Source organism: Bos taurus, chromosome 2 (assembly GCF_002263795.3).
Source record: "Bos taurus isolate L1 Dominette 01449 registration number 42190680 breed Hereford chromosome 2, ARS-UCD2.0, whole genome shotgun sequence".
Classification (NCBI taxonomy): domain Eukaryota; kingdom Metazoa; phylum Chordata; class Mammalia; order Artiodactyla; family Bovidae; genus Bos; species Bos taurus.
Window position 1 is genome coordinate 86,035,002 of NC_037329.1, and position 24,390 is coordinate 86,059,391.

Below are 24,390 nucleotides of genomic sequence, written 5' to 3' on the forward strand. Positions count from 1 at the left end.
TGGACTACAAGGAGATCCAACCAGTCCATCCTAAAGGAAATCAGTCCTGGGTGTTCATTGGAAGGACTGATGTTGAAGCTGAAACTCCAATATTTTGGCCACCTGATGTGAAGAGCTGACTCATTTGAAAAGACCCTGATGTTTGGAAAGATTGAGGGCAGGAGGAGAAGGGGACGACAGAGGATGAGATGGTTAGATGGCATCACCGACTCAATAGACATGAATTTGGGTAAACTCCAGGAGTTGGTGATGGACAAGGAGGCCTGGTGTGCTGCGGTTCATGGGGTCACAAAGAGTCGGACACGACTGAGCGACTGAACTGAACTGAATCCAGTCTGCAGCAAAGAGAAACGGAGAAATGTATGAAACAATAGGCAGGAAACATTTTATAGACTTGGGTCAAACCTTACCCCTCCCCTCTTCAATTGGCTTTCATTCCTCACATTCTCTAGATCACAGAAAAGCTAACACAGTTAACTTTAAACAATTTTTATTACACAAAGGTTGTCACATAATTGGATATTTCTCTACTCTGTACACAATTGTTCTTACTCTCCACAGAAAGGCTGTTTCTTAACTTCTCATCTGGTGATAGCAAGCACTAAAATCCTGATTTTAACAGAATAGTAGTAAAAATGCCTCAGTGATTTAAGTTGAAAGCAGTACATTGGTACATGGCTCTTAAGCTCATTTATCAGGAATGTACAAATGTCTTTATTTAAAAATACAAAATAAATTATCTGTAGGCATGGACAATGACAGCAGTAAACCATTCTATGTTGTCAACTGAAACCAGTAACTGATGGTTATAGTTATTTTCTTAAACATCAGCCAGCCTTTTCTTCAGTCAGCTCCTTCAACTGACCTCTCCTGAAGTTATTGGTGAGGAACACTGCCTTGAGCTTCCTCTCACAGTTCATTAATAATGGCAAAGCACTATTCTAGGAGTTAGAACATGCCACCTCCCATGCCACCTCCCATTCCACCCATGCCACCCATTCCAGGATCCTTCTCTTCTTTAGGAATTTCTGTGACGACAACTTCTGCTGTTGTTAAGAGAGAGGCCACTCCGGCAGCATCCAGTAATGCAGTTCTTACAACCTAGGGAAAAGTTTTCATAAAATATTACTTTTCCTTAGTTAAAAAAAAAAAAAGAACAAGACTTAGCATTTTTAGACAGTGGTCAACTATTTACCTTAGTTGGATCAATGATTCCTTTTTCCACCATATTCACAAAATCTCCAAGCATAGCATCATAACCGACTTCTGAAGAACTCTGCATAATTTTCTCAACTATCAATGATCCTTCAACACCTGCATTCTTAGCAATGGTCATTGCAGGAATTTTGAGTGTTTTTTTAATTATTTCTATACCTATAAGGAAAATATATTTTAGCAAATTCTTTCCTTTTTAAGTATTATAGCACAGTTCTCCTTGTGAGAATAATGACATAGGTAATTCCAATTGGGAGAACACCACAGGTCAAGTGATTCTTTCTGAAAGATCTCTGACAACAACACTGTTATTCTACTTCTGTTATTCTGGAAACTGCTTTGTGACTTCTTGTTCTATCTAGTGGGGAGCAACAATACAACTCTAACAACTCTAAAATCGAGGTGCAAGTAAACTCATTTCTAAGGTAACTTTTTACCTGTTTTTTGATCTTCATTAGCTGGAGTTATTGACTCCAAGGCTGGAATGCACCGAAGCAGGGCACAGCCCCCTCCCAGAACAATGCCTTCTTCAACAGCAGCTCGTGTGGCATTAAGAGCATCTGTAACTCTGTCTTTCTTTTCATTCACTTCAACATCACTTGTCCCACCAACCTAAAAATCAAAAAAGAATTCCAGTTAGTATGGCTTCTCCTACTCAAGATGTTAAATGTCAAGAATCCTAGTTTACTTGGGCTCGGAACCCAAGCAGCTTATTTACAACAATGAACCTTACCTTCAACACAGCAACACCATCTGAGAGTTTTGCCAGACGTTCATTCAGTTTTTCCTTTTCATATTCACTAGTTGTGATATCTAACTGCTCAATGATCTCTTGGATACGCTTCTCAATTTGAGCCTTGTCACCTTTTCCTTTCAAGAGCATGGCATCATCTTTGGTCACAATGACCTCTCCAACTTTTCCTAAGTCATGAGGCTGAACATCTTCAAGATTTAGATTTAGTCCTTCTTCTCCAAATACCTATGAAAACATTTTTTTAAATGAACAAACCACAAAATAAAAAGAACAAATTACAGATTACAGGCATTTTTCATTATACCAAGATCATTAACATATGCTACAAGTGTTTTGATAAGAAAAGCATCTTGCAATACTGTTTCCTTGAAATCTGAAATTTCAAGACTATAGCTAGACCAAACAGAACTTGCATAGTTTTTCATTACATTTTCAACTTCCCACTTAATCCTCAATTAACACTAAGCTTTGAGAAACAAGTGAACTCAGAAAACTCATCTAAGGACATACTTTTGGTGAAACCAAGACTAGACCCTAGGCCTAAACTCTTAAATCCTGCCTTTTTCTATTATAATACATTCCTGAAAACAAGTTAAAAGACCACTCTTGGGCAAGACTCATGGCAAAATTAAAGAAAGGGACCTTAGTGCTGTTTAAACCCAAACTCTACCTTCTATTGAAAAGTAACCCAGATTTGTGAAAATGTGAATTCTACCTATAAATTTCAGACCTCGATGTATACATAACATTCAATAAACCAAAATCACATCTATTTTACTTACTGCACCCCCAGTAGCAATAGCCATGTCTTTAAGCTGGTTCTTTCTATTGTCACCAAAACCTGGAGCTTTGACTGCCACAACTTGAAGACCAACCTTCAACCTGTTAAGAAGTTATTAATAAGATTTAAATTTTATAATAATGCCAGTCTACTTTAAGTTCTAATAACTAAGGTTACTCGGGAAACTGCACTTTCTGCTTACCTTCTGACCATACATTCCACTTGAAAACATGTAAATTAAACAGTGATAACTTTTATAGACTGTGAAAATCAGAATTCAGTCAATTCAGTTCAGTTGCCCAGTTGTGTCCGACTCTTTCAACCCCATGAATTGCAGCACACCAGGCCTCCCTGCTCTTAAATTTGGGGATCATCTAATGAGCATTTACCCTTAACCATTTAGTATTAGATTAAGTTGCTATTAAAGTCAGTTTGACCAACCTAGATAGCATATTCAAAAGCAGAGACATTACTTTGTCAACAAAGGTCAGTCTAGTCAAGGCTATGGTTTTCCCAGTAGTCATGTATGGATGTGAGAGTTGGACTGTGAAGAAAGCTGAGTGCTGAAGAATTGATGCTTTTGAAATGTGGTGTTGGAGAAGACTCTTGAGAGTCCCTTGGACTGCGAGGAGATCCAACCAGTCCATTCTAAAAGAGATCAGTCCTGGGTGTTCTTTGGAAGGAATGATGCTAAAGCTGAAACTCCAGTACTTTGGCCACCTCATGCAAAGAGCTGACTCATTGGAAAAGACTCTGATGCTGGGAGGGACTGGGGGCAGGAGGAGAAGGGGACGACAGAGGATGAGATGACTGGATGGCATCACCAACTAGATGGACGTGAGTTTGAGTGAACTCCAGGAGCTGGTGATGGACAGGGAGGTCTGGTGTGCTGCAAATCATGGGGTGGCAAAGAGTCGGACACGACTGAGTGACTGAACTAAAACTAAACTAAAGTCAGTTTGAGCAGTTTTTGCTTTTTTAGTGAGGGACAGTTGATTTAGAATACTATATATTTTGGGCGATTGACACATGACAAATTTTAAAGTTACGAACTCCATTTATAGTTATTATGTATTACTGCTGTATTCTGAGCAAGCAATGTTTTTAATTCAACTCCTTTATAAATGTAAATACTTCTGATATCATTAAGCTTACCTTCACTTTAATAAGGTAATGAATATTTAGAATATATAATTTTTAAAATGCTCATTTGAAACCAGATTGAAATGGAAGTAATATATAAACTTTAAGACAGACCTGGTTTTATTGAGGAGCCAAATAAGAAGGTTAAGCTCTGATAATATGCCAAGTAAACTGGAGATCTAGGTTTACAGCAACCAGTAAAATGGCTCAATCAGAACTTTTCAGGCCTGTTATTCTTCTATTTCTGCTTCACATCCCACTATCTCTAGGGCTTTTCATAACCTCAAAAGCATATCCAGGCTATAAACATTACAGGATAAGTAAACTCATTTAGGTCAGGTCAAAATATGCAATTCTGTAATATATACCTGATTATTTCATTTGTGCATTTCCATTATAATAAAAATTGGAGAATCTCATTTCTGATTCACCCCAGCTATAGGATTAGGAAGAATATGTATTTTAAAAATGCCCTCCTTGGTCTGGGAACTAAGATTTCACAGGCGCCAACCCCCCCCCCCCCCCCCCCCCGCAAAAAAATCCCCGTAAGAGTCTGTCTATAGCATTAACATTTTTGTCTTAAAGTAAAATGTAATACATTATAGATCTAAAAAATTAATAGACCCCAACCCGAGTACCAATTTCTCTATTTTAGACTATTCATTAACAAAATTTTTCCTTTAGAAGATTATGTAAAATGCCAAATGCCAGATACATTTAGAATGGCAGTTGTTTACCTCTCCTCATGAAAAACTGTAATTGTGAATATATCTTTTCCATAAATTTTTTTTGGAAAAAATACAAAACCAAAAACCCATTTATCTTCAAAACAACTGTAAATACTTAGGCTATCTTATAAAAAGGTACATAAAACATTAAGGACTCAGGGACCCTATTCAAAAAAGACAGAATATAACTGGACTAAAGGTTCATGACACCCACCAATATTATACAAACACAAGTGGTTCAAGGAGAATGTACATAAAGGAGATTTCAAACACCAATACAAATATCTGCCTTTCATCCAGAAATGTAAACCAAATACCACTGCCTATTACCTATTCAAAACAAGGGTACTTAGAGCTTCTCCATCCACATCTTCAGCAATTATGACCAAGGGCTTCCGGTGAGCATTGGCAATTTCAAGAGCAGGAACAATGGATTGGACACTAGAAATTTTCTTTTCACTCAATAGAACATATGCATCTTGGAATTCACATTTCTGACCTGAAAAGCAAAGAACATTTCTCACCAACTTGAGGCCATTCTGCTGAAAATGTCTGCAGTTTAATTTAAATGAAAAACCACTAGAGCAAAGTTCCAGCACACTTTTTTAAAGTGACTGATCAGTTCATGTTTTTCTTTCTCATACACACGAACATTTGGAACACATGAATTTACTTTTGAGGTATGACACTGACAAATGTTCTCAGGGTGTCACATATTAAACTATGCTTAAAAAAAAATTCAGTTACCCATTTGCTCTTACCTTTTGATGTATTAATAAAGTATGGAGAAATATATCCTCTGTCAAACTTCATGCCTTCAATAATTTCTAATTCATCATTCAGTGTTTTTCCATCCTATGAAAAGTCAAAGAATTCGTTATGTGAATTTCATTACACAAAGACTAGTTTCAAACCAATTAATAAGTAGTCCCCACTTCTCATAAGGAATTCAGATAGAATTATGGAAATATCCCAGGGCATCCAACTCCACTTTTGCAAGAATATGTATTTGAACTAATTTTTTACAGCTAGAAGCCAATATCATCTAAATCAGGACGCATTTACATCCAAAGCCATAGGTTAATAATTCACCCAAACACAATGAGCACATTATTCTGCACAGGTGCCAGTGTTACCTGCGAAGAATGAAACAGAACACACTTTTGGAAACATATGTAGATCAAATTTTTGTACTTGTAAAACTCAGATTATCAGACATCTGTTTCCATCTATCATTAAAAACAAACTTACCTTTACTGTGATAACACCCTTTCTTCCAACTTTTTTCATGGCATCAGAAATGATGTTGCCAATTTCTTTGTCTCCATTTGCAGAAATTGTAGCAACCTGAAATAATCAAACTACTCTTTCAAATTAAAGGTAAGGCTATCTTCCTCAATCACTCCCCTCCCTTTTCTCATTAACTTCCCAACTGATATATCCTTGGTGGGATGCTAGAGGCAGGGTGATGGTGGTGGTGAGACAGGCAGAGGGGATTTTAAGCATAATAATCCTAATGAATAACTGATCCCATTGCAATTTTTTAAAAATTTGATTATTTTCTACATTATTTTTGAAAGAAATGAAATAAACACACAATTATTCTTTTAAACAAAAACAAAAAAGAGGGAATTCCCTTGTGGTCCAGCGGTTAGGACTTGCCACTTTCATTGCAGGGGCCCAGATTCCATCCCTGGTTGGGGAACTAGGTCCCACAAGCCAGGCAGGGTGGCAAAAAAAAGAAAGAAAGAGCCTAACGACCCGTTATCCTTTTTTCCCTTGGCAAATGTGGCAATATTAGAAACTGAAATTATTCATCTTTGATAAACAGCCAAATAACATTTTCCACACAAATGAGTTTTTACTCAGTCACGCAGAACTAAAATGACAACTCATTAAGACTCAAATTACGGGGACTTCCTGGTGGTCCAGGGGTTAAGACACCATGTTCCACTGCAGAGGTTCAATCCCTGGTGGGGGGATTTTTCAAATCTCTAGCAGTGAGAAAAATGCTTCAAATGTTGGTGACTGGGTAATACTGTTATCCTGACACTGTTGTGTAATTATAGGATAAAATCATGTTACTTTAAAAATCCATACCTGAGCAATCTCTTCGGGGGTTGTCACAGGTTTAGACTGCTTCTTAAGTTCAGCAATTACAGCATCAACAGCTAACATCACACCTGGTTCAAGAACACGTATTACAATGCTTATTCCCTCATGGCTCCATGTCAACTAAAATTCTGATTCATGTTAAGTGTATCAATGCCTCAATGCTTCTGTACCAGTACTCTTCCTAATCACAAGGCAGTTGGATGGCATGCAATGAAACACAAACTTTAATAAATGAAGTACCACAATGCCAAAATTATTTTTAAAAACTGCATTAAAAAAAAAAAGTGTACACTTTCAAGAACCTCACCATTCAACTCATTCTATGTAAATCTTTCCCGATTGAATCATTTCTTACAGGGTCATCCAGCAGACTTCCCCTCCACTGAAGGACACAAAGGACCAAAATGGATTACAGTCCCTTATTTTCAACAAGTGTAACTGTCAAGGATAAGGACTTTCTTGTGGCTATACCCCTGCAAGTTTTTAACTGGCTGAAATTTCCTCATTTAATATGTAATTTATGAACAACCACCTTTAACATTCAATGTCACCACAATACAGATTTATTTATGAGAGAATAGTCTTTTCAACTGAGACCAATGCTAGCTCTTTCCTTATTTTGAGAAACGTTACTTCGCAAAAATAATTGAGAGCAATTTGTAATAACAATGACTTTCTTTGGGTCAAACTGCTTTTAATGAGACACATTCATTTGGATCTCAAACACTGAAATAGATGAGATGATACCTCATCCCATTTTCGGAAGCCTAACAAGTCAGTTTTCACAAATTATTAATAGTATGTCCCTTTACTCTCATGTGCCTCCTAGTTTATGTCTCCTACATGTGGCTGGTAATACACCCCAGAAACAGACAGCAATTCCATGCTCAGGAGATCTTTAAACTGTGGCCTAACTCCCCCAAACAAGTAACAACAAACAAAATTCAGACTCATAACATAATATGTGCTGTTAAGAAGAAACTGCTTTATAAAAAATAAAAACCCATTCTGATATCCTGGGTGACATTTTCTTGAACTTATTGCTTTAGAAATACACAGTACATGCTGCAACTTACAATAAACTTGGTTTGGGGGAGAAATGAGCCAGGGGACAATGACATAGGGATGGATGACTGTGGACACAGGGCACAAGCATCTTAGTCAGTCTCCTCTTTGCCACCTAGCACAATGCCCATCCCATAGTCAGGAATTCAATCACTACTTACGCATTTTTTTTTTTTTTAAAGATTTAAAAAAATTTTTAGGAGACAGGAGAAACAAGAAAGAATCAACTTTCTAATATAATTTAACAGATAACCTGACAGTTCAAAACACTGTGGTGACAATGAAGAGAGACATTCCTACCTCTCCTGATTTCCACTGGATTAGCACCTTTGCTAATCTTCTCGAAGCCTTCCTTGGCAATAGAGCGTGCCAGTACAGTAGCAGTAGTGGTGCCATCCCCCGCCTCTTCATTTGTGTTATTGGCAACATCTTGAACAAGTTTAGCGCCAATATTTTTATATTTATCTTTTAAATCAATAGACTTTGCAACAGTCACACCATCTTTTGTCACTTTGGGACTTCCCCAACTCTGTTCAATAATCACTGTCCTTCCCTATAATTGCAGAAGGAAAAAAATGCCACAGATTCACACGCTAAGTACTATTTAGCTTAAAATAAAAAGAGCATTTTTCATAATAGGCAATTACTTTAAAACCTCAATGCAACATCTGATCATTTTTATCAGACCTGCTGCATGAATCTCAAGGGCAAGTTCATCAATGTTCTTACAGACAAAATGACTTCATTGCCAAGTGCATAACCTTGGATGAGATGTTGTAAGAGATAAAATTTCTAAAGACTTAACCAACATTAACTTGGGGGATTATAATGAAATTCCAGACCACATAATTCATACTTAAAATTTGTTCAGTGCCTGCTATAATAATACTGTGAAAAGTCACTTTTGAACTTATTTTAAAATTTAGTTTCTAAAATACCAATGGCAAGACAAGAACAGTGCAGCCTTCCTGAGTTGTTCAACATTAAATCTTAAAATATGATGCAAACAGTACTGGTGGCTTGAACCAAAGCTGCTTCTTGTGAGGCATGCAAATGCGATTACTTTGCTCAGTTGGATCACTTTGATATTTGTATTGTCTTCAGCCTGAACTGAAGCATCGCTCCACCCAGTACGATCCATGAAGAGATCTCTTCAATTTACTTGTTACTCCTTATTCACCAATCTCTTCGTTAAATGAGACTTAAAAGCTCATACTTAAGGTACTGTGGATGTTACATTCTTCCACCTATGCCTAGTACTAACTACTGGGAAAGGATCCAAAATTTAACTCAAGCAGGCAAGGGAGATTAATTCTACCTTGAGTATAACCATCCATCTTAAGCTAGGAGTTACCACTTGATTACATCACACTTTGTACAAAATAGTTTCACAAATTTGGCACAAGCAGTTTATGAATATCTAAGAACTGTTTAATAGCTTGGCGTGACTCTTGCCATCGGCAAAATGTTACTCCTTAACAATACTATAAATTACAACAAAATAAGAATACCTTTGGCCCCATAGTAACGGCTACAGCATCGGCTAAAAGGTCTACACCTTGAAGCATTAAGGCTCGAGCATCTGCACCGAATTTTACATCTTTGGCATAAGCCCGAGTGAGATGAGGAGCCAGTGCCCTGGACACTGGCCTCATTTGACGAAGGACTGCGGGTAATCGAAGCATTTCTGAAGGAAAAACAGACAGATCATCAGGACAATACTACCACTACCCGTGGGGTTACAACACAAACATGACACCCATGCAACAGAACGAGAAATATCAGAAATGAACTGGGCTGACGTCTGGCATCCACGATACCTGGGCCTCGGAACCCGCCCCCACCCCCACAACACCGGCTACTAGTGCAATCTTTAAGAGGTCGCCCCATGCCTGACCTACAGAAAAAATGTACGCTCTTCTTCTTCCCCACGGCTATTACTTCCTACGCTAAAAATGAGTTAATATTTCACCGCTAAAATGGCCTCGAGAGCAAATCAGCTGCAAATGTCCCCTGGAAAACCAAGTCTACAAAAAAGGGGCAAGTTATAAACCCAAGTGACCAAGGGAAGGAAAATACTCCTGACGCTGCAAAAATCCGTTTACTAAAATGTGTCTTCATGTATCCACTCTGGGCTACTGTATCAGAGCAGCGGGCAAGGCCACGATGCTGGGGGCGGCGGCCGGGCCCACTCCCAGTGGCCCCACGTGTCTTTCCATCAGGACAGCCAAGCAAGGTCAAAGGTGGAGATGCCATATCCCAGCAGTCCCCCAGGCCAAAAGCCGCTCCCACACGCTGCGACCACCCTCCCTGGCACCCTACACTCGACCACAAGCACAAAAGCCTTCACCGGAGGATCGATGTGAATACAATCGCCCGACTCCGCGCACACTCGTGGGCAAGCCTTCCCTGCTGTGCCCGGCTGGGCGAGCGATCCACGCCGCACGTGACGGGCCCCCGCGTGCACCCACGAGGCCTGGCTCAGCGGGCCCGGGCCTGCGGCGCCGGGGGAAGCTCTGGCTCTCGCCGGCGGACCGGCTCAACGGAGAGGGGAAGGACGGCTCCGGAGTCCGAAACGCACGGGTGAGGCGGCGCGGAGCGGGCGCGTACCTGCGGGGCAGCGGCGCGACGTGCGGGTGACGAGACAGGCCGTCGGCGGCGAGTGAGGGACAGAGTGCAGGGCGCGCACGGCAATGAGCCCGTGTCCCCTCCCTCCGCCGCTCCCCCCGCCCCTCCGCAGCGCGCCTGCGGGCGGTGCCCACCCCTTCCCGGCCGCCTGGGCCCTGCAATCTGCACGCTCCGCGCGCCAGTCCCGCCCCTCCCTACCCGCGCCGGGCCAGGCCAGCGGGTTCAGCCCTCTCCGGCTCGCTTAGGCTAGTTCCCGGGCTGCGCGCCGTTCCAGAACGTTCCGGAAAGAGCCTGGCTCTATGTGGGTCAAGGGTCAAACGCGTCATTTCCGGGAGGGGGTGCGAAGGGTTAGTACTTTCACCTAGGCTGGCGGCCTAGAAAAGCCTAGAAAGAGTTGCTCTTTTCTTCCGCCTCCGGGTCCGCGCGTCAGTGGTCTGCGCAGAACCCAGGAAACGAATAGGGGTGCGCGCTGGTGCGGCCACCCCCCTTTCGCGGGGAGGGGCTGGGCGGGAGCGAGCGCGCCTGCGCGTTGGTCAGTTTTTTTTTTTCGCGTTCACGTGTCCGGAGGGTCCGACAGCAGGTCTCTCCTTTTGCCTGTGGCGTGAGAGCAGGGTACGAACTGCGGCAGCCGGAGTCATGGTGAGTCTCGCATGGGCTGAAGGCCGGCGCACCCGGGTTGGTCTGGGGCTCATGGCTAGCAGGCGATTTCCTTTGGGCCTCGCGGGAGGAGTAGAGGTCAGAGACCCGCGCCCGCCCAAGCCCTGGAGAGGCGAGACCCCGCCGACCCTTTCCTCCGAGCAGGGCTCTCTGCACCCGAGTGTGAAGCAGCGCGTGGGTCGGGGGGCGGGAATCCCGACGCACGCCCCTTGCGGGACCTTGGTGGGTATGTAATGGTCTTGAAAAAAGCGTGGCCACAGGTAGAGGGACTTAAGTGTTTAATGACAATTTACAGAAAATCCTTGGAAGGATTGACCTTGGAAGAAACTAAGCTTGTCCTTGAAGCTTGTCTGGCTGCTGACCTGAGGAGCAACAACGACCCCTAACACTCATAGGAGTGGGAAATTAAACGCGGGATTTAGAACTGAATGTTCAGAGGTGTTTGCTTTGAATGGAAAATCTGAACATTGGCGTTATCTTTGAAAGCCACATGTGGCCTATTTAGAATACATTGTGTTTCAAATTTAACGTTTTTCTCTCCAAAGGCAGGACAGGCATTTAGAAAGTTTCTTCCCCTCTTTGACCGAGTATTAGTTGAAAGAAGTGCGGCCGAAACTGTAACCAAAGGAGGGATTATGCTTCCAGAAAAATCACAAGGAAAAGTATTGCAAGCAACGGTGGTAGCTGTTGGATCAGGCTCTAAAGGAAAGGTAAATGCGGACTGAAATGGAACTCATTTTTATGTGAAATGTGGGGGGCGGGCGGTAGGGAGCCTTGGTTATTATTAAAAAGATCATTCCCCAGTGGGTTCACAACTAATCTGCTTTCAGCAAAAATAATTGTAATCAGGGAAGAAAAAAAAAAAACCTTAGTGTATATGATGGAGGAAGAGTTACACGGCATTAAAATCAGTAGGTATAAATTTGAACTTTTAGTCTGACCTCTAACACACTGAAATTGCCCTAATCCTTTAATCCTAATCACTTTGTCTTGCGTGTAAGAACTGGCCTTCCAGTTAGTCTCCAACTGAGGGTTAGACCTCAGACTTCTGAAAGTGTCAGCTTCATTGCATTGTTCCAGGTACCGCTAAGAAAGTTCTAGCAAGGGGCTATTCTGGAGTTAGGAATTGGAAGATTTTGGGCATTCTACTTCAGTCCCTCTTCCCTAAATCTGCTTTGGAGGAACAGAAACTGAATCGCAAAAGTAAATGAAGTATATATTCCAAAGTCAGAAAATTAAGTTTTTAAGTGTTGAAAGAAGTTGAACATGACCATTGTACATACGGTTTTAAAAACTGGTTTACCTCACTTGGTTGTGAAGTAACATATTACTTCAAGTATGTTAATATTTAACGATTAAATAGCTTAAAGTTACTTTTCCCAGTATAATTCTTTGACCCTTTAAACTGAAATCATGTTTTAGTTGAAGCCACTGTGTGTGCCTTATTTCAAAGTGTACCTCTACAGTGGTATTTTTGAGTGAAGAACCATGACTATAAATTATACCACTTGGCCACCAAAGCCCTTTTTAAACATCTGATTGTAGTGCGCAGTTGATTAATAATAAAAGTGTAAATATTTGGTTTGATTAACTAAACGTCTTTACTAATAAACATCCTTGTTTTCTTAAGGGTGGAGAGATTCAACCAGTTAGTGTGAAAGTTGGAGATAAAGTTCTTCTCCCAGAATATGGAGGCACCAAAGTAGTTCTAGACGACAAGGTGTGTAAACTTCATAATATTAAGGATAGGTTAAATATTTGCTATTAGTTTTCTTAACTAATGGTTTCTCTGTTTGCAGGATTATTTCTTATTTAGAGATGGTGACATTCTTGGGAAATATGTCGACTGAAATAAGTCACTATTGAAATGGCATCACGTGAAGCTGCCCATTCCACTGAAGTTCTGAAATCTTTCATCATGTAAATAATTTCCATGTTTCTCTTTTATAATAAACTAACGATATCCAAGCTAATGACATCCAGTGTCTAAAATTTAGTTTCACTGTACTGGTATAAACATTTCCAAATAAAAATACATAAATCAATGGTTAATTTTTATTTAGTGATTTAAGATGGTTCTTGGGCTTCCCTGGTGGCTCAGATGGTAAAGACTCTGCTTATAGTGCAGGGGACCCAGGTTCAATCCCTGGGTTGGGTCGGTCCCCTGGAGAAGGGAATGGCTACCCACTCCACTATTCTTGCCTGGCAAATCCATGGACAGAGGAGCCTGACAGGCTACAGTACATGCAGTCGCAAAGAGTCAGACACAACTGAGCAACTGACACATGCTTTACAGTTGCTTTAGGGTTCATGGTTTATGTGGGGCCAGATAGAGGTAACCTGCAGAGAACTGGAAAACAAGGTTTTCAATTTTCACGTTGAGGTTAACTTTACTATATAGTTGATGCTGATTCAAAGCCATGGATTTATGCTAACAACATTCTAAGGAGAAGACAAGTAGCAGCATTCTGACTTCATATATATCAAACATTTAAGTATAGTTCTTCACTTATGCAAATCTAGTATCATATGTCTTATTTAAGTTATATTTTGAAAACCTTAATGAACATTTTCACTACATAGTTAGAAATCCAAGCAAGGTAGGGTGTAATAGCTCACACTGGCTGAGTACCTTGTAAATTCCAGGCTAGGCACCGAGTGACAGTATAGCTAACACTTAAGGATCATTTTCTAGGTGTGAGCTACTGTTGTAGGTACTTGTCATATATCACATGGCTTAATCTTTCAAGAGCATATGAGTCAAGTACCATCAGTCACATCTTGCATATAAGGAAGGTGAGGCACAAAGGGGGTTAAGTAATAACAGGAAACTGCTGCTGCTGCTGCTAAGTCGCTTCAGTCGTGTCCAACTCTGTGTGACCCCACAGATGGCAGCCCACCAGGCTCCCCTGTCCCTGGGATTCTCCAAGCAAGAACACTGGAGTGGGTTGCCATTTCCTTCTCCAATGCATGAAAGTGAAAGTAAAGTCGCTCAGTCGTGCCAGACTCTTAGTAACCCCATGGACTGCAGCCCACCAGGCTCCTCCATCCATGGGATTTTCCAGGCAAGAGTACTGGAGTGGGTTGCCATTGCCTGATTTGGAATAGGTAATCTATATACCTTTACATGCTGTCTAAACCATTAGGGCCTCTGCTTTCAGTCAGCCCGTTCTAAGCACGTGATAGACATTATTTCAGATAACAACTGGAAAAAGGGAAGGGGTACCTAAAAGTGTCTGACAATTAGGTTATCTAGTATACAGTTGATTGATTTTAACAAATAGGAAACAGAGAACTGGACAAATAGCTTGATTTAGGAGCCAGGAGAATTAAGATTTGAACCCAAACAATCCTACACTGGAGTTCAGTACCAACTCCTAATCTTGACTGTCTCTCAGCTACCAGCAATTTTTGCCTTGCAGTCAAATCTGTTTTCTAGTTTTGATTGCTCATAAGCTAGTCTATGATAATGTCTTTTAAAAGTTGTATTCCATATTTGTCTTGTGGAATCAAAGTCTAAATTTTAAGTGATAAAGGAATAATCTCAACTTTTGATAATATCCTCATCAATAAAATAGTATGTTTGTGTATTTATGATTTCTTTGGAAGCAATGATGCTAAAGCTGAAACTCCAGTACTTTGGCCACCTCATGCAAAGAGTTGACTCATTGGAAAAGACTCTGATGCTGGGAGGGACTGGGGGCAGGAGGAGAAGGGGATGACAGAGGATGAGATGGCTGGATGGCATCACCGACTCGATGGACATGAGTTTGAGTGAACTCCGGGGGATGGTGATGGACAGGGAGGCCTGGTGTGCTGCGATTCATGGGGTCGCAAAGAGTCGGATATGACTGAGTGACTGAACTGAACTGAGTATTTATGAAATGTTAGTGACATTTTGCTGTATAAGGCTTTTTTGTCATATTTAGGTTAAAAAAAGGAATGCCTATTTTTACAGAACCCATATGGGCCATCAGTTTCCTACTGTGTGCCAGGCACAGCTAATGTGCACTGTAGATTGTAATCCTGTAAGCACAGATTTGTTTTAGCAATGAGAGAACTCACAGAGGAAATGAAGAAACTAACTCAAGGCCATGTGGTTGGTAAACTGTAATTAGGAATCCAGTCCAAGGTCTATGACTTTCTCATTCGTGATTGTTTTCCCAGGACCCAAGGAAATACGAACGTTTTGAGATCTAAGAGGAGTTTACAAACCGTATTCATCCTCGGAATTACTTGCTATCTTAGAATTTCAGGGCTCTGTCCATAACCTAAATCAGAAGGATGGGAGGATTCTTTTTGTACCAGAGAAATTGTCCTTGTCTAGCAGAACTGCTAAAGAATCACTTTATAGATTGTGAGATTATATTAAAAATTAATAGGGAAAAGAATTTTGGCATGAGAAATTTGGGCCCAAAATCTGGGAATTGGGGATGTGGACCCATGTGTTTTAGAGAGGTGTGTTGGCATTTACTTTTTGTTCAACAGGAAAATAGTAAGGAGAAAGGTAAAACAGGTAAAATTCTGACTGGAATTTTAATGATGGCCTTACCATTTTTGAGCTCTTGCCAGGCATTGTTCTAGTGACTTAACATAAAATCCTACTTACCTCTGTAATCATAGCAATACTGTTTGATGTTCTTTGCCTCACAGGAGAAGGATGCAGATAGGTAGAGGAACTTGCTCAAGGTAACATAAATTTTAAGTCATAGGTTGGAACTGAACTCAACCTTGTCTGACTTCGAAGTCTGCATTTCACTATTCTACACAAAAAATTTTTGAAAAAATTGAGAATAAAATTACCAGGGTGCTATTCTGCTGTGGAAGTCGTTACCATTATCAAGATTATGATTTTTTTCCTCTATTGCTCCAGAAACTATGCTTTACAGAAAGTTAATTTTAAAAATTGACATTATAAAATAGGTATTTTTTCATTTTTTTATTGTAGTAAGAACACTTAGTATGAAATACACCTTAACAGATTTTTAAGTGTACATTAAAATATTGAATAAATGAAACTTTATGCCCATTGATTAAAAACTCATTTTCCCCTCCCCCTAGTCCCTGGCAACCACTGTCCTAGTCTCTGCTTCTACAGCTATTTTAGATACTTCATGTATGTGGAATACAGTATTTTGTTCTTCTATGATTGGCTTATTTGACTTAGCTTATTGTCCTCAAGATTCATTTTGTGTTGTCAAGTATTTAAAGCTGAGTAATAATTCCATTGTATGCAATACCATGTTTTCTCCATTCATACAATAGGTGGACATGATGCTTCCACAGCTTGGCAATTGTAAACAGTGCTACAAATTCAGATGAGGGTGCTAATATATCTCTCTCTGAGATTCTGATTTCACTTCTTTCAGAAAAATACTCAGAAGTGGGGTTTCTGAATAGAAAGAACTATGGTAGTTCTATTTTTAACTTTTTGAGGATCCTCCAAACTGCCACAGTGGGCACACCATTCTGTTTTACCACCAACATGGATTGTAAGGTTTTAGGGCTGTGAATCTGTCACATTTGTTTCCTAATTTGTGCAGTTTTTGTTTCTAGTAAAATCTCATTCTTCTAGTACACTTTTTTTTTTCGAAATATAAGTAATTCATTGATCCATTTAGTGTACAGTATATGTGTCTGAGTTTTTTTTTAACCAATGGTTAACTTTATTGGATTACCCACTCTTCCCACCTCCACTCCCCTGCCCCCAAATTTGAGATGTCACGTTTATCATACATTAAATTTTTAAACAAACATATTCCTGGATTTTGCAGTCTGATCCATTGATCTCTCTATCCTATCACAGTGTTTTCAATATAAACATATATTTGTTTGATACCCTATATGGCAGTTCCTCCCTGTACTCTCAACAGTGCACTTACCTGGCTGTGAGCATTTTTAACTTCTGGGTAAGGGCTGCCAGTGGAGAAGGCAATGGCAACCCACTCCAGTACTCTTGCCTGGAAAATCCCATGGATGGAGGAGCCTGGTAGGCTGCGGTCCATGGGGTTGCTAAGTCGAACATGACTGAGCAACTTCACTTTGATGCACTGGAGAAGGAAATAGCAACCCACTCCAGTGTTCTTGCCTGGAGGATCCCAGGGACAGGGGAGCCTGGTGGACTGACGTCTATGGGGTCACATAGAGTTGGACACGACTGAAGTGACTTAGCAAAGGGCTGGCAGATTGCTCCTCAGCATGATACCAGGTCATGCCTCATCCAGCAAGTTAATTGCTGTTTTCTCTGCACCTACACCAAAATGGACTTTAGAACTTTTTATTTATGTGAAGTCTATTTAAATGCCTTTTTTTTTTTTTTTAACCCTTAAGCAATCTGTATGAGAGAGCTCAATCAAACCTAGGTTCTAGACCCTGTGTAGCTTACATAGTCATTCAGTCAGTTCAGTCGCTCAGTCGTGTCCAACTCTTTGCGACCCCATGAACCGCAGCATGCCAGGCCTCCCTATCCATCACCAACTCCCGGAGTCCACCCAAACTCATGTCCATTGAGTCGGTGATGTCATCCAACCATCTCATCCTCTGTCGTTCCCTTCTCCTCCTGCCCTCAATCTTTCCCAGCATCAGGGTCTTTTCCAATGAGTCAGCTCTTCGCATCAGGTAGCCAAAGTATTGGAGTTTCAGCTTCAACATTAGTCTGTCCAATGAACACCCAAGACTGATTTCCTTTAGGATGGACTGGTTGGGTCTCCTTGCAGTCCAAGGGACTCTCAAGAGTCTTCTCCAACATCACAGTTCAAAAGCATCAATTCTTCGGCCCTCAGCTTTCTTTATAGTCCAACTCTCACATCCATCCATACATGACCACTGGAAAAACCATAGCCTTGATTAGTCGGACCTTTGTTGACAAAGTAATGTCTCTGCTTTTTAATATGCTGTCTAGGTTGGTCATAACTTTCCTTCCAAGGAGTAAGCGTCTTTTAATTTCATGGCTGCAATCACCATCTGCAGTGATTTTGGAGCCCAGAAAATAGTAGTTATGTGATAGTTGACAAATCATCTCAACCTCTCAGGGTTTAAGAATTAACTGTAAAAAAAAAAAAAAAGGGGCCACTAGATGTTCCTTAACATTTTGAGTCAAGCCTGATTTTTTTTTTCTTAAACTTTAATTGTATTAATATTTAAAACTAGATAATCTGTTTGTGGGCTTCACAGGTATCTCAGTGGTAAAGAATCTGCCTGCCAATGCAAGAGATGTGGGTTTGATCCCTGGGTGGGAGAGATCCCCTGGAGAAGAAAATGGCAACCCACTCCAGTATTCTTGCTGAGATAATCTCATGGACAGAGGAGCCTGGGGGGCTACAGCCCAGGGGTCACAAGTCAGACATGACTGAAGTGACTGATCATGAACGCATGCAATGTGTATGTAGGTAAAAATTCAAAAGGATGTACATTGAAAAGATTCCTTCTCATCCCTGTGTAGTAGCCACCTGGTTCCATCCCTCGAGGCACTGGTATTACAGTTTCTTTCTTCCAGGGGTGTTTTATGTATACATATGTATTTGTGTGTGTATACATATGTATCTCATGCATATGAAATATATATATACTTTTCAAAAGTAAAATATTCTGTACACACCAATTGGCACCTTGCCTTTTATTTTTATTTTTTGTATTAACAATTTTGTCTTAGGAATTAATCTATAAAGTACATATAAAAGTTTTCATTCTCCTTATAGCTGTATGATGTTTCATTATATGGATGAACCTAAATTTAAGCATTTCCTATTGATTGATATTTAAATTCTAAACTTAGGCTCCTAGAAATAATTCTGAAATAAATAAAAATTTGCATAGATTTTATATCTTTAAGATAAACTGCTGGGCATGAAATTGCTATGTTCAAAGGGTCATTGTTACTTAGTTGCTAAGTTGTATCTGACTCTTTTGCAACCCCATGAGCTATACAGCCTGCCAGGCTCCTCTATCCATGGGATTTTCTAGGAGTGGGTTGTCATTTACTTCTCCAGGGGATCATCCTGATGCAGTTATTGAGCCTGCGTCTTCTGCATTGACAGGCAGATTCTTTACTATTGAGCCTCCTGGGAAGCCCATGTCAACAGTTATGTGAACCTTAATCATATACACACACACACACACACAAACATCTTCAAGTTGCCCTTCAGAGAAGTTCTACCGATTAATAATCTTACCAGCAATGTATGAGATTGTTGATTTCCTCCCACTCTCAGTAATATAGGATGTTATGAATTTTTATTTTTCCAAAGAAATCATTTTAATTTATCTTTATGGATAAGGGTGTTCTCATGTGTTTAAGAGCCATCTCTATTTTCTTTCCTGTTAACTGTTCCTATTGACTGTTAATATTTGCTGCTCACTTTCCTACTGGGTAACTGGCCTTTTATGATTTGATATCCTTATCATTCACGGAAATTGGTTCTTTGTGGTAAGTTTTTTCCTTCAGTTTATAATTTGACTTTGATTTCTTTTATGCTTTGAATTTGCAGGAAGTCATTTTGGTATAGCTGAATAAATAAAATTTTCCATTATAGCTTCTAGTTATTATTTCAAACTCTGAAAAGTCTCCAATAGAAGGTTCTTCCATAGTTTCTTTAGGTATTTTTATGGTTTTTGGTTTTTGTATTTTTTCAATCTTGAGATTTTCCTGTTATAAGAGATAAGAAATGGATCCAAACCCTTGTCTTACAAGTTAAGCCCCTTTCTTTAAGATGTTAAAATTTAGCCAAACTCTTAGAAAACACTTTTCAGTCTCATTTTGCCTAGAGATTTGACTTGGAAAAAACATCAGTGGATACTTACTTTTCTGACTTCTTATTTCAAAAGACCAATTTATTATAGTATTTTTAAGTCATTCATTTAAAAAAGTTTTTTTTAATTTTAAATTTATTTGGCTGTACTGGGTCTTAGTTGCAAGTGCAAACTCTTAGTTATGTCATGCGGGATCTAGTTCCCTGACCAGGAATCAAACCCAGGCCCCCAGCACTGAGACTGCAGTCTAAGCCACTGGACCACTAGGGAACTCCCCATTCACTGTCTTAGGCACTAGAGATACAGGGATGAATAAAATCAGTACAGTTCAGTTCAGTCGCTCAGTCATGTCCGACTCTGCGACCCCATGGACTGCAGCAAGCCAGGCTTCCCTGTCCATCCCCAGCTCCTGGAGCTTACTCAAACTCATGTCCATTGAGTCGGTGATGCCATCCAACCATCTCATTCTCTGTTGTCCCCTTTTCCTCCTGCCTCCAACCTTTCCCAGGATCAGGGTCTTTTCAAATGAGTCAGTTCTTCACATCAAGTGGCCAAAGTATTGGAGTTTCAGCTTCAGCATCAGTCCTTCCAATGAATATTCAGTACTGATTTCCTTTAGGATGGACTGGTTGGACCTCCTTGCAGTCCAAGGGACTCTCAAGAGTCTTCTCCAACACCACAGTTCAAAAACATCAATTCTTTAGCGCTCAGGTTTCTTTATAGTCCAACTCTCATATCCATACACGACTACTGGAAAAACCATAGCTTTGACTAGACAAAGCTTTGACGGACCTTTGTTGGCAAAGTAATGTCTGTTTTTTAATATGCTGCCTAGGTTGGTCATAGCTTTTCTTCCAAGGAGTAAGCATCTTTTAATTTCATGGCTGCAGTCACCATCTGCAGTTATTTCGGTCCCCCCCAAAAGAAAGTCTGTCACTGTTTCCACTGTTTCTCCATCTAATTGCCTTGAAGTGATGGGACCAGATGCCATGATGGTAGTTTTCTGAATGTTGAGCTTTAAGCCAACTTTTCACTCCTCTTTCGCTTTCATCAAGAGGCTCTTTAGTTCTTCTTCGCTTTCTGCCATAAGCACAGTGTCATCTGCATATCTGAGGTTATTGATATTTCTCCCTGCAATCTTGATTCAAGCTTGTGCTTCAGCCAGCGCAGCGTTTCTCATGTACTCTGCAAAGAAATTAAATAAGCAGGGTGACAGTATACAGCCTTGACACACTCCTTTCCCTATTTGGAAACAGTCTGTTGTTCCATGTCCAGTTCTAACTGTTGCTTCCTGACCTGCATGTAGGTTTCTCAAGAGGCAGGTCAGGTGGTCTGGTATTCCCATCTCTTTAAGAATTTTCCAGAGTTTGTTGTGAATAAAACGGGCAGAAGTAAACTATTAAATTAATAACATAATTTTAGAAACTGGTGTCATCTAGAAAATGTAGAAAATGCTCCTAACTTCATGAAAGACATTAGGTGCCCTATGGAAAAAAGGAAATGATAACTGTCTGTTGTGACTTCTGTCTTCTGATCATATCTTTCCTTCCTGAAGATTCAGGAACTACTGTATTAGTTATCTACTGCTGCTTAACAAATCATCCCAAACTTAGTGGCTTAAAACAACAGTATCTCACACAGTATCTGGACATCAGAAATTTGGGATCTGCTTATCCCAAATTTTAATGAGGCTACCATCGGCCAAAGGTTTGACTGGGATCTGCAAGTTATACTTCCAAGATGGTTACTCTTGCTGGCAAGTTGATGCTTGCTTTTGGCAGGAGCTTCAGTGGATCCCTTGTGGGCAACTTGAGGATCCTCACACATGACAGCGTCTTAGCTTACCCAAGGGAGGTGAGCTGAGAGAGCAAGGCACAATGTCTTTTATGGCCTAACATCAGGAGTCACACAACATCATTTTCAAAGTGTCCTATTTTGATTAAACAGGTCCGCCCTATTCAGTGTGTGAGAGAACCAAAGGTGTTCTTCATTTGGTTGTCTCTCACACTGAGGAGATGATAATCACTGGAGGACATCTTGGCAACTGGCTACCACAACCACTAATTGGTCAAATATTCTAGAGATAAAAATGAAGTGCTGTGGAAGCTGAGTATCTCACTTATTTGTAGTCAAAATTGTCTTGTTTGAACTTTATAAATTCAAAAAATTTTGTCCATAACAATTTTTATGAAGAGAAATGAATTTTCAAATAATATGTTAAAAATGTACAAAACTACATATATAACTACTTTTTGTTCAGCTGTGAACATACATCTCCATACTTCACTGCTGCTTCAATTTTGCTTGGCCTGGAACGAAACTGCCTCTATGAAATGCCCTCAATAAATGCTATTTCATGGCACATTTCAAGTACTTCATGCATTGGTCAGTGCATCAGCTTTGCTCTTAGGCTGGCTTCCTTCAAGTCAAGAGGGTTGATGCAGCCCCAGACTTGACAAGGTTCAGCGGCACAAAAAAGGGACTATCTCTTTTACTGTCTCCTCAAGAGCAAGAAAACCTTTCCCCAAAGTGCTCCATCAGGTATCTTTTCATAGCTCCTTAAGCTAAAATGGAGTCATATGCTCACCCTTCAAACATTGGCTTAGGCCAACAAGGATTTATCCCTCAGCTAAAGATGGGTTTACCTTTCCCTGCTCAAATTGGGAGAGATGAATACCGAGCAACAGTAAAGTCTCTTCGCAAAGAGCATGTGTCCAGGAGTGTGGATAGCAAACAGGCAACCATCAACCAAAGACATTTTGTCTGTAGTATAGTAATTTACATATCCTCCTTTCCTATTCGTTTTTAAACTTTTTGAAGAAAGGAGCTTATACATCTTATTCATGGTTCTCAGCTCTTGCTCAGTGCCCAAACACAATGAACATTCACTATTTTAGCTGGATTTTAAACCTCCCCAAGGAGGATTTCATATTGCATAGATGGTTTTGAAATTGCTTATGATTTTTGGATTTACAGAGTATTTTCTTCTAAAACTTTTGAGAGACTTTAAAATTAATTAATTTTTGCTGCAATGGGTCTTCATTGCTGCAGACAGGCTTTCTCTAGTTGCGGAGAGCTTCTAGTTGTGAGCTTCTCACTGCAGTGGCTTCTCCTGTTGCAAAGCACAGGCTCTAGGGTGCCTGAGCTTCAGCAGTTTCAGCTCACGTGCTCTAGAGCACAGGCTCAGTATTTGTGCTCCACGGGCTTGGTTGCTCCATGGTATGTGAGATCTTCCGAGACCATGGATCAAACCCATGTTCCCAGCGTTGCAAGGTGGATTCTTAACCACTGGACCACCAGGGAAGCCCCCCAAAGATCATACTCTTATGAGGCAGAAGGAAAGAACTGCTGTGCACTGGTTTCATTCCCCCCACCCCCGCTACAAACACACAAACCCTTTTATTTGATAAACTGTTCAAAGTCTTACAGTCAACAAGGAAGAGAATTTAGACTTCTTGAATCTCAGTCCAGAGTTATTTTCATTTGTTCATCTTGCCTTTAAAAAAAAACTACTTCTTTAACCAAAATATTCAAGTAACCCATTTTTACATGTTACTGTTATTACTGATCATGCTCTTTTCTTCTTCCCCCCACTCCCTAAATTAATTGTGGTTATAGAATTATTGTTGTTTGGAGGTCTGCAGACCTCCAATCTGCAGACTGACAGATTAAACGTCAGATTAAAATGTGAAGGTTATGAGCTAGAAACATTTCAACCATAAAGACCAAGGTTCTTCCTGTAAACAAGGCCAGAATTGACATCACAATGTAACACAATTAGACTTTTCAAAGAGATGAATATGCATTTTGTTCCTGAATTTAACACCTACTTACTCCCATTTTCTTTTGTTCTTTTAAGATGGGTTTAAACAGTATTTAAGTATTACTACCAGCCATGAAATTAAAAGATGCGTACTCCTTGGAAGGAAAGCTATGACCAAACTAGATAGCATATTCAAAAGCAGAGACATTACTTTGCCAACAAAGGTCCGTCTAGTCAAGGCTATGGTTTTTCCAGTGGTCATGTATGGGTGTAAGTTGGACTGTGAAGAAAGCTGAGTGCCGAAGAATTGATGCTTTTGAACTGTGGTGTTGGAGAAGACTCTTGAGAGTCCCTTGGACTGCAAGGAGATCAGTCCTGGGTGTTCACTGGAAGGACTGATGCTGAAGCTGAAACTCCAATACTCTGGCTACCTCATGCAAAGAGCTGACTCACTGGAAAAGACCCTGATGCTGGGAGGGACTGGGGGCAGGAGGAGAAGGGGACGACAGAGGATGAGGCACCACCAACTCGATGGACATGAGTTTGGGTAAACTCTGGGAGTTGGTGATGGACAGGGAGGCCTGGCGTGCTGTGATTCATGGGGTCGCAAAGAATCAGACACAATTAAGATAATGTTAAGATGAGCCCCTTCAACTATAGGTAACTGATATTTACAGCTTGGGGACTACCACACAATCTGGGATATTATAACTGAATCCTTGGAGTAAGGGAGGTGAGGTTGTCCACAGACCTAAGAATCTGCTCTCTACAGATCCACCCATCTCTCTCTTAG

At 40.5% G+C, this 24,390-nt stretch overlaps 2 protein-coding genes across 4 annotated transcripts; one reads left to right on the forward strand and one right to left on the reverse strand.

The window, feature by feature from the left end:
• Positions 1 to 473: 473 nt before the first annotated feature.
• HSPD1 (heat shock protein family D (Hsp60) member 1) lies at positions 474 to 10,869 on the reverse strand. Of its 3 annotated transcripts, none has more exons than NM_001166609.1 (12): positions 10,628 to 10,869; positions 9,313 to 9,488; positions 8,102 to 8,354; positions 6,722 to 6,804; positions 5,873 to 5,968; positions 5,383 to 5,476; positions 4,952 to 5,120; positions 2,752 to 2,851; positions 1,949 to 2,194; positions 1,653 to 1,827; positions 1,196 to 1,374; positions 474 to 1,101 (listed from the first exon to the last, which is right to left on the reverse strand). In NM_001166609.1, the coding sequence occupies exons 2-12, from the start codon at positions 9,484 to 9,486 to the stop codon at positions 949 to 951; spliced, it is 1,722 nt and encodes a 573-aa protein (NP_001160081.1). In that variant the 5' UTR covers positions 9,487 to 9,488; positions 10,628 to 10,869; the 3' UTR covers positions 474 to 948.
• Positions 10,870 to 11,021: 152 nt separating this feature from the next.
• On the forward strand, positions 11,022 to 13,062 carry HSPE1 (heat shock protein family E (Hsp10) member 1). Its single transcript, NM_174346.2, has 4 exons — positions 11,022 to 11,068; positions 11,632 to 11,796; positions 12,717 to 12,806; positions 12,886 to 13,062. Exons 1-4 carry the CDS (start codon positions 11,066 to 11,068, stop codon positions 12,934 to 12,936), a joined length of 309 nt encoding a protein of 102 aa, NP_776771.1. The 5' UTR covers positions 11,022 to 11,065; the 3' UTR covers positions 12,937 to 13,062.
• The last annotated feature ends 11,328 nt before the right edge of the window (positions 13,063 to 24,390 follow it).